Source organism: Carlito syrichta, unplaced genomic scaffold (genome assembly GCF_000164805.1).
Source record: "Carlito syrichta isolate Samal-C Ts95f unplaced genomic scaffold, Tarsius_syrichta-2.0.1 Scaffold302401, whole genome shotgun sequence".
Lineage (NCBI taxonomy): Eukaryota > Metazoa > Chordata > Mammalia > Primates > Tarsiidae > Carlito > Carlito syrichta.
The window spans coordinates 183,375-193,256 of record NW_007246497.1 but is presented as its reverse complement, the minus strand read 5'-3'; the positions used below and the strand labels follow the sequence as shown (position 1 = coordinate 193,256).

At 35.5% G+C, this 9,882-nt stretch overlaps 1 protein-coding gene across 2 annotated transcripts; it reads right to left on the bottom strand.

The window, feature by feature from the left end:
* Window positions 1-470: 470 nt before the first annotated feature.
* AREG (amphiregulin) lies at window positions 471-9,823 on the bottom strand. Of its 2 annotated transcripts, XM_008056579.1 has the most exons (6): window positions 9,726-9,823; window positions 8,410-8,658; window positions 5,549-5,750; window positions 4,645-4,800; window positions 2,518-2,629; window positions 471-729 (listed from the first exon to the last, which is right to left on the bottom strand). In XM_008056579.1, exons 1-5 carry the CDS (start codon window positions 9,784-9,786, stop codon window positions 2,536-2,538), a joined length of 762 nt encoding a protein of 253 aa, XP_008054770.1. In that variant the 5' UTR covers window positions 9,787-9,823; the 3' UTR covers window positions 471-729; window positions 2,518-2,535. The 2 variants fall into 2 exon arrangements, with proteins under 2 accessions (XP_008054770.1, XP_008054771.1); XM_008056580.1 differs by lacking the exon at window positions 471-729 and having other exon boundaries at window positions 2,557-2,629; window positions 4,641-4,800.
* Window positions 9,824-9,882: the final 59 nt, after the last annotated feature.

The following is a 9,882-nucleotide window of genomic DNA, read 5'->3' as shown; positions in this document are numbered from 1 at the left end:
ATTAGGGAAAGAAGTCTCACATGTAAATAATTTCTGGTTCTCTTAAAATATCACTTTTATGATATTCAAACCTATTCCTGTCTCTGTGTATATAGTGACAGGCAGTGAGTTTGCTTTCTCTTATAACATCTAGGTCCACGGTTACAGAGAGGTAGTGCCACATCTTGATTCGAGGTGCTTTTATAATTAACAGTACCTGGTATAATAATTAACAGTACCTGGTATAATTTCTCCATGGGATAAGCAGGGCCAGTTTGGGATTGTTATTATGAACATTATGTTTGTGGGAGGACTAAGTGACTCTAGTTTGTAATTTTTCTATTAACAGAGCTTTCTAAGGAAAAAAGTTTTAAAAATCAACATAAAAACGTTAAAAGGGGGGGAGGAAATCCTTCTTAAATGATCAACCAAATGTTCGGAGAAAAATGTCCTAGAGTCTTGCAATTTCAAAAGTGACATTCAAACTCTCAATCTGTTTGATTAAAAAAGTTTAATGGGCTGTAAAATAAATACACTTCCATTAAATATTAAATAAATTATTTACAACTTGAAAAAATACTTTTCATCTTCATGCATCTTTATGTACAGACATAAGACTTAGCATAAAAAGTGACAATTGAAAGTTTAAAACCATGAGAACAAAAAGGTTCCATTTTCTTATTATCCACCGGAAAGAGGACCAATGCTTCATTTCTAGTTGTAACTTGGCAGTGACTCCAATGTGATATCCTATGAGAAAATAGGTGTCAGAGATAAACTTAATTCCAACACAGCTTTAAGAAAACTTCAAAGGATAAAATCAGAATTTCTGTTCATTTTTTTTGCTAGCATATCCTATGAGAAATGCTAAGAGATTTTCAGAGGCAAACCATCTCTTTGGCTTGATTCCCTCATTCACACCTTCTTTGCTCATATACCTACTGCATATGCTCAAATCTGCTACATCAAATTCTGATGAATAAAAAAGCATCAACAGTCATGAGAAATAGTTTTCCTAACCAAATCTATAAAGGGGATATAATTAAAAACAAAGATTAAGTGGCTCAGCATATTTGTGATATACAGTTAATTTAGGATAATTAGTACCAAGGGTATAATAATAGTAACTACCAGCTAATAGGCAGTCACTGCATGCCAGCACAGCGTAGTCCTTTTCCTGAAATCATTCTGGGACCTATGCTGAGAGATCTCAATGACTCTAAACAACCAAAATTCCATGTTTAATTATGTTGGTGATCTTAGCTTCAGTATGTGAAGTCAATAAATTAATACATTTTGAGGCAATAAATACCAAGTATAGCATTGGTATAGGTAATTACCCATTTTATGAGTTATTGAGCTAATTCTGTAATAGGCTCAGAAGATAAAATCTGTATATAACCAGTGTTAAATGTAGTGGTTCTTCAGGCAACAAAATCATCTGAAGTATTCGTTAAAATAGAAATTATGATTCAGTAAATTTAGAGTTGTGCTTAGGCATATGCATATTTAACAAACATCTCAAGTAATTCTTAGACCCACTTATGTTAGAAAATTAAGAACTTAAGTGAAATCATCTTTCCTGAATGTCTGAGGAAATAAAATTCCTTCTTAAGTGAAGCCTTGATCTCCCTGCCTATTTCTTCCTCTGGAAGTGTTCTTGGAGATGCTCACTTTCATTAACAATGAAATATCCCTCTTCACATCTTCTTAACTTCTACAATATTCTCAGCTTTCTCTCTTTACAAAAAGTAAAATATATATCCTCACCAATCTATCCCTCAAATCTGTACCCCCCTACTACTACCTTTCTTTAAAAGAATATTCAACCTACTGTCTGACTCCGTGCCTTCACAGTTTTAGTGCAAACACCTTAACTTCAGCTCTCCACCACATGAGCTCAACATATCATCACAACGTTATATACCCTAACACTCCTTTGAACCAGGCCATTTTTCACAAGTTTCTGAAAGTATCTGGTCCATCTCGCAGTATTACCCTTCCTTTCCCTTCATAATTTCTTGTCCCAATCTCATCAGTTTTTCAAGGTTCACTTCCAGTGCAACCCTGAACACACATCTTTTCCTGATCTCTAAATGTATCCTGCTGGATTCTTCCTATCTTTCATTGGAAACTACTCATACGCCACTGGTTTCTTTCTTGTGACACTTATTTTATTCCCCCTAGTACTCTGGTTCCTTATATTTCCCTCCCCGATCTGCTAAACATTACGTTCTTTGAGAACAGGATTGCTGTCTTTCATATTTATATTCCTTATAATACTATCAAACACATAATCCATTCTCAATACTAAACTTCATCTCATACTCAAAGAATAATACTTTAATGTAGCATTATTCATAGTAGGCATAATTAAGAATACATTTTTATTTTTCTTGAGGTAAAACAGTGCTATATTTTCTAAAATTATAGGCTATGATCCAAAGATATCTTTTAAAAGTCAAGTCTATAATGTACCTAATCCTGACTTGTATCCTACATCTCTATAATAAAATAAAGTTATAAAAAAAATCAAACCTGTAATATTATTCTCAGTTATGCTATGGCATGCACATTTCCGTTTTCTTGTCGAAGCTTCTTTCGTTCCTCAGCTTCTCCTTCATATTCCCTGAAGTATTGCTTTCGAAGCCTTCAGAGAACAAGACACTCTACTGTTATCAAAGTTCTATTCACCTACATGTTGATTGGGATTTTCATGAAAACAGTTTCTTTCTGTGAGTCCCTTTAGACCATTAAACACTATACTTGACACTAAAGCAAAACCTAAACCTAGCTATACACTATAACCAATTTTAAGAGGTTGTTTATGTTGACTTTCTATAAACACATTTCCAGAGGACTGAGATTTAAATACATGTGTCTTGTTAATGTAGACTTTGAGAAGGTATGTAACACATTCATATGTCTTTTTTTTCTGCAGAACTTAGCACGGCTGCCATGTATAATCAGAGATGATGATGGTGAAATTTTACTATAGAAGAACATTATGCTGGTACCAACTAATTTAAATCATTTAAATTTTTAAATAGGTTTACAAAACAAGTTGGGCTTTATTTACTGCTAAGTATAAATATTTACTTCTAGTTTTATGCATTGTTACTTTCTACTTTTAAAAAAACTCAATGGTTTAAGAATATATTGGTATTGTACAAACAATTTCTATTTTAATCTACTAAACATTATTATTAAAATCATAAAAACTTTGTTGCAATGTTTGGGGAAAAACCTCGCCTCGATTATTAAAAAAACACACACACACACACAGCAACTGTGACTTATACTTAATGTTTGTCTTATGTTTCAAATACAAGGAGAATATGGGAGAAAAGGAGAAAAGCCATCGCTTAACTTTAAGAGTGCCAACATGACAGTCTTTCTGTACTTTTCCAAAAACTATTAAATATTTCACATTGAATAATTGCAAGTTTAAATATTATGAAACTTTTTTTGAATAGCAATAGCTTTGTCCTACCCTTCTATGTGAAATAATAATGGTTTGTCTGAGAGGACCTTTACGAAACACATTTGCATATCTGGGTTACTAAAAGACCAGGATAAACTCTAAGGTGTGCAAAACAAATTTAAACTACACATCAAACTTTATGTGCATGATAAAACAGTTTTTATGCATCATTTTATCACAGTCTGATCTAAATTTAAAATAGTGGTAAACAATGGCAGAAGATAACCCCTTGTTTCCTGCATGGCAGTAGTGGCAGATCATCTACACAATCCAGTTTGTTAAAGTAATTTACCAAGACTTAAAATTAGAAGAATGAGTCCTTGCTTTCCCAAGCTCTAGTAACACATGAGTCATCACAGAGCCATTCACCTCCCTCAACTTCCCTTATTCAGTGACTTCTGTTTGACAGACAATGGCATTTTGATGCACCCATGAATGCCTACTAGCTGGGACAGTCTAGTTTTAATATTCATTGGTCATGAAGTGAAATATGTGATCTGTTATTATGAGCACAGGGAAGATACTGCTGGAATGGAACAGTAATATAATTGTCCTTGCTTCCTACGCTGTGTCATATGGTGGAAATGTTTTTTTAAAATACTTGAGTTCCCATACTATGGTGTTTGACAATAACAAAATAAGCACAAGCTCTAAGTGAATTAGTACCATGTGATAATATTCCTAACTCAGACTTTTGTCTTCTAATAAAAAAAGAAGACGTATCTTTCCTTGGCTGCTGATGATTTGAGGTGCTTTGTGATTTTCAGTACCAAAGCAGCATATATCTGATACTATAAAATCTACTATGAACCAGGTCTTAATTTGCTTCTGGGAGGCTTGCTTAAATTTAAGATTTCACAAAGGATACCAATACTTTCTGAGATTCAAAAGTAATCATGAGTACAAATATGAAATTATATAAGACCACTAGCTTTTAAGTTCAAAAAATTTCTAGTTCTGAAAAGGGGCTTTACATATTAAGTTTCAATGGTGGCTGAAGTCATATAAATTTTGACCATTTTCCATAATTTTTGTCAGTGAAGTAGAAAGACATACACCAAAGACAACATGTCACCAGTAGAATAATTCATCCAAAATATGACAGTCAAGTGTAATAGAAATATTGAAAAATATAATCTGCCATTATTTTATTAAGAATTTTTAAGTTGAGTTATACTTACCGTACTGTAATAACAACAGCGATAGCTATGAGGCTCACAGCAGAGACAAAGGCAGCAATGGCAGCTAATGTAATTTTTGATAAATCACTGTCAATCAGGCTGTGAGTTTTCATGGACTTTTCCCCACACCGTTCACCAAAGTAATCTTGATGACATCTGCAAACAACCCACATTTAAAAATTATAGTCACTAAAAACATTCTGTGCATGTTAAGCTTACTTTCCAGATCACAAACAGCAATTTAGTTCCAACATTAAAAAGAGAGTTATGCTATATATACTTGTATTTCAAAATCGTGAGACATGGAATACATTCTAAGGATCTATCTGTATAAGAACAAGTTGAGATTAGTTTGGGTGTGATATTCCAAGAAGACACACCTAGTGATTCTTTGTGCTATTTTTATGACCAATTGATGAGTTCAGTGACTTGTTATGCAGTGATTACATTTCACTACCATTTAACATGCTAGCAGCTTGTGGGAGCAGTGAAAGGAGGTTAGAGCAACATGAAAGGTTATGTAAAAACTACCTTTAGGTTCATTATGAAAAAAGGTTTACTATATATATATTTACTATATATGTTTATATGGATTTACTATATATGTTTATAAAGGTTATATATATATGTATATATACACACACATACAGAGAGAAAAGGTCAAATCTGGTCATTTGCCAATTTTTTACAGACTGCAAACTAAGAATGGTTTTAGCATACTTAAATGGTTACATTTTAATTGGTTATATAAGTACATAAAGTCTTGACCAATGAAGACTAAATTATATACCATCTGGTCCTTTAAGAAAAAGTTTACTGACTCTTGGTTTATATACTGGAAAAATAAATGGTCTCAGATCTTGTGCTAGAAATACAGAATTTTACATAATTTAGGAAGTCTTACTTGCACGTTACTGCTTCCAGGTGCTCTATATATTTGCATTCCCCATGAATACAGAAATTCTGAAATTCTGCATCACATGGATTTTTCTTCTTTTTGTTTTTTCTACTTTTTCCATTTTTGCCCCCCTTTTTCTTTCTTTTGGGTTTATCTGAAGTCTTTTCACTTTCTGTCTTGTTTTTCTTGGGTTTAACTACCTGTTCAACTAAAAATAAACAAAATTAGATTTTTTGGTAGTAGTCTTTCCTAGTTTTGAATATCATTTTGCAGACATGAGAGAAAGAAGTCATAACATTGAGAGCTCATAGGAATAATAGCCATATTTGCCTTAATATTTAACACAATATATACACAATACATGGACAAAAAGAATCTCTGTGTCATATGGTACTTCATCTAAACACATTGGTTATTTCATTAGCTTAGGTATATATTTTGAATTGACTTGTATCATTATTATTATTGATAGTAGAAGTTATGTGTTTAAGAAAATCCATTAACTATTTTAAACACTTCTTGAATTTCTAATACATAGCAAGTTTTTGATAATGAGCATTATTTTAATTAAATTCAAATCACAGTTGTATGTATTGTTATTCATAGAATATTGATGAAGAAGTTGAAGTTCAGTGAAGACAAGTAACTCTCCCTAAGACAAGCAGCTAGAACATGACAGTGCCTGTTATTTTTCTACCATACTATGTTGTCCCTTTGAAATGTCAGAGCCTGTTATTTTTCTACCATACTATGTTGTCCCTTTGAAAAGGTCAATGCCACTGATTAAAATGAGACTTGGAACATATTTGTTGATTTTATTTATGGCCCTCGTGCTCAAGATCATAGTTGGAAATTAGTGGGTACTACTTGTGGGTGGAAAAAACTGAGAATTCTAAATTAGAGTTATTCAATTTTCTCCAACTTCCAAATTCTTATAGATTATGATTAAATTATACTTTCCAGGGAGCTCATATCTGTGGTCAATCTGTTGGAAAATAAGAGTCCAGAAATATTTATATTTGATACTTCAGAGATCCATAGAAACTTTTGCTCAATTTTATAGTTATGCAAGGTATAGTTTACCCACATGCTAAAGAGAGGAAGAGGGCTTTCCTTTTTAGCACTGTGCATATTGTCACACTAATCTCTGCAAAGAGTTATCTGGGTATGCAGCAAACAGAGCCCAATGGAAAGAGAAAATACCATTACTCATAACAATCATGCAGTGCCGATTAAATAGAAAACATTAGAAACATAGTGAATGTCAACAAGAATATCAAAGATAGAATCCCTGTGATGACAAAAATGATAAACAGATATTATGATTATTTTGCAGGTTATTATAATAACATTAGCAAAAGTCAAATTAGGCACAATGATTAGTAGGTGGTTATGCAATGTTTATATTGAAACTTTCCTCTGATGATAAAAAAGCACAAGATAGAGTAAACCCTCTAAGGGAAACATTTTCAATGAACATTACTGCACTTTATCAGATAGATTACAAATAATAGTCATGACGCTGAGTGTTGCAATAAACAGTAACCCCAAGGACATTTAACTTGACAGCCTTTCAAAGAAGTTCAACCAATATTTTCACTCTATTTCACAATGCATAGCAATTTTGAACACTAGCCATTTGCACCAGTCACAATTTATTGTCTTCTGAAGTGTTAATACCTTGACATATTTTTAAAGGACAGTTTCTAGACACCTTGATGCTCTAATCCCATGACTCCAAAAATAAGCATTATAAATGGACCCCTTCCCCACCTCACAGAAAAGCACAAGTTTGAAGCAAGAGAATGGAGTGTTCACTAACTCTTTTTCCACCTACCTGCCATCTACCACAGTCACTGTCCTTGTGGTACCACTTGCTGTCCCTTTACCAGTTTTGGGAGCCAAACAGGGGGAGGAGTCAGAGAAGCTCAAGTCAGGAAAGAAGAAGCCCTAAAGAGTTCTTAAACCATCTTGTCCTGTCTCTGTGGTGGATGCTCCTAGTATAGTTAGATCTTATTTATCAATGACCTCATCATCCCTCAGACTGCAAAGTAGGATGAAAGTAATTAACTACAGTTATCTCCAACTTTGGTACCCTCATTTTAAGCAAAGAATCTTTTTAAAAGATGAGACGACTGCAAAAGTGAAGGAAATCATGGGCTGCCAATATTTAATGGACAAAAGAGATCTGGAGTTAAACAGTAATTTTAGCAAAATAAAATCTGTGCATATTTGAACTCCTTTAATATTTCCAGATGAATTTATTATTATTACTATCATTATTACCAGTTTCTCAACACTGTGTTCTTAAAGTCCAATTCCTCCTGCCCCATTACTTCCTTCTCTTCCCTTATTAATATTAAAATGCAGTTGTTTGGAGTGGGCTGGGGTGGGGGAAGGGGATACAAAAGCTAAGATACAAAGTAGCTAAGAAGGATGAATGTTTAAGTCTGTTTCTCACAATGGGGTCAGGTAGCACAGTGGGAAAGCGTAAAGTAACTTATGCTTAGAACCAAACCCACTGGAGTTCTAATTCTGGTTCAAATGTGGCTGCCTGAGTAATCTTGGGCAAAACAATTAGTCTTTTTGAGCTTCAGTTATCACATCTGTAAAATGAGAATAACAATTCCTACTTAATACTGTTGTGAAAACTCGATTTAAGAGACGTAAAACAAATGTTAGCACTCTGAACATACAGGATGTGCCCACATGCTCTTCCTGTCTCAGTTTACCTAGGGGGCATACAATAGACACAGGAGAACACCACCAGAAAATCTGGGGAGTGACTTTTCTTCTTTTTTCTGAAGCAGTTTTGTTTATATAAACCCAACATCTCATAAGTTGCATTTTCTTTCTCCTCTACTCACCTCGAACTGAATCATCTACAATAAAACCAGATATTTGTGGTTCATTGTCATACTCTTCTGAATAGTCATAGTCGGTTCCTGAGGACAGTTCGCTACCAGAAGGCACTTCACTCGCAGGGGAAATCTCACTTCCTGAGGACATCTCACTTCTTGAAATAACCTCAAATCCATCAGCACTGTGGTCCCCAGAAAATGGTTCCCCTTTCTCAGAGTAGGTGTCATTTAAGTCCAATCCAGCAGCATAATGGCCTGCAGGGGAAGGAACAAGAGAAGAAAAGGTAATGTAGAATGCCTTTCTCTTCAGTCAGCTGTGTTAGGCAGAAATGTTTATCTTTTGATATCAAGGCAGTTATTGCACACGTGCAATTGTTGGTGACTGAGTCATCTAGGAAAGAAACTTCACATTTTGCCAACAAGCAAATTCAGCTGCCCCAATCACAATTTCTTTTATTAAGGTTTTCTTTTCCATTGATAGTTCACATTAGCTTTCACATTAAAAACATACTGCCACATTAGCAAATTAATCTAATATAACTACTTAATAGGTAATGTCTAAATATCCCCATCACTTCACATTCGAGATGCATTTGCGTGTGTTGGAATTTCCATCCTATTCCATTTTAATAGGCAAACTTAAACAGGTGCTCACTCACATTTTTAAAAGATTATGCATATGATATGTAAAAAAATATAAATAGCAGTTGATAGGAACGATTATTGTCATTTTTAATTATCATCATCATCATTATTATTACTAGAGAAGAAACTGAGTACTAGGTAAGCATTTGGGCTCAGAGTTTCAAGTCTGCATTATCTTGCTTTTTCTTTTAGGTCTCAATAAAACAGCATAAAATAAAACAGTGGCGCTTTGAACCTCTCCCTGGGGCACTGTGAGTCCCTCTAGGAAAGTAAAAATAAAATCACTAGACAGAGGAGATGGAGGATGCAGACAGGAAGCAGCCAGCACTCCTGGGTCCAAGAATTCGCTCCTCTTAAGGTCACACTTCGCGTCCCTGAGCCACAGTCTTCCTATCTGTATAATGAAGAGTGGGGTAAAATGTTCCCCACGACCTCCTTCAGCTGAACTCCAGTAAAAGTGCAGGGACTGTCTCCTGCACCCTGGCCTGGTTGTCTGAGACATCGCGCGCTCCTCTCTTTCCCCACGGAGGGACCTTGGGAAGGGAGCTGCTTAACAAAGCTGCTGTGTTCAAGCGCCCAGGGTCATTTTTTGGAGAAGCCGCAGAAACCCTCGACGGGAGACAACGCTGCCCGCCCTGAGAGAAGCGCCCGACGGATCGGAGCCGGCGGGTCCTCACCTGAGCCGAGGAGCAGCAGCGACAGCACCACCGGCGCTGGCGGCAGCCGCGGGGCTCTCATGGGTTCCCGGGGCAGCGGCGTCGTGGTCTCCGGGGCAACTCGGCGGGCGGGGGGATGGGGGAGAGGGAGGGCAGCGAGGGGAGTCGGAGCGAGCGG

What these genes read in the sequence shown, in the direction of transcription:
- AREG (XM_008056579.1), bottom strand. Translation starts at nt 9,786, where the DNA reads ATGAGAGCCCCGCGGCTGCCGCCAGCGCCGGTGGTGCTGTCGCTGCTG. An exon ending in TGTAGATGATTCAGTTCGAG is followed by an intron (nt 5,751 to 8,409) that starts GTGAGTAGAGGA and finishes GTTTATTTTTAG; the next exon opens with TTGAACAGGTAGTTAAACCC. An exon ending in GCTGTTGTTATTACAGTACG is followed by an intron (nt 2,630 to 4,644) that starts GTAAGTATAACT and finishes TGTTCTCTGAAG; the next exon opens with GCTTCGAAAGCAATACTTCA.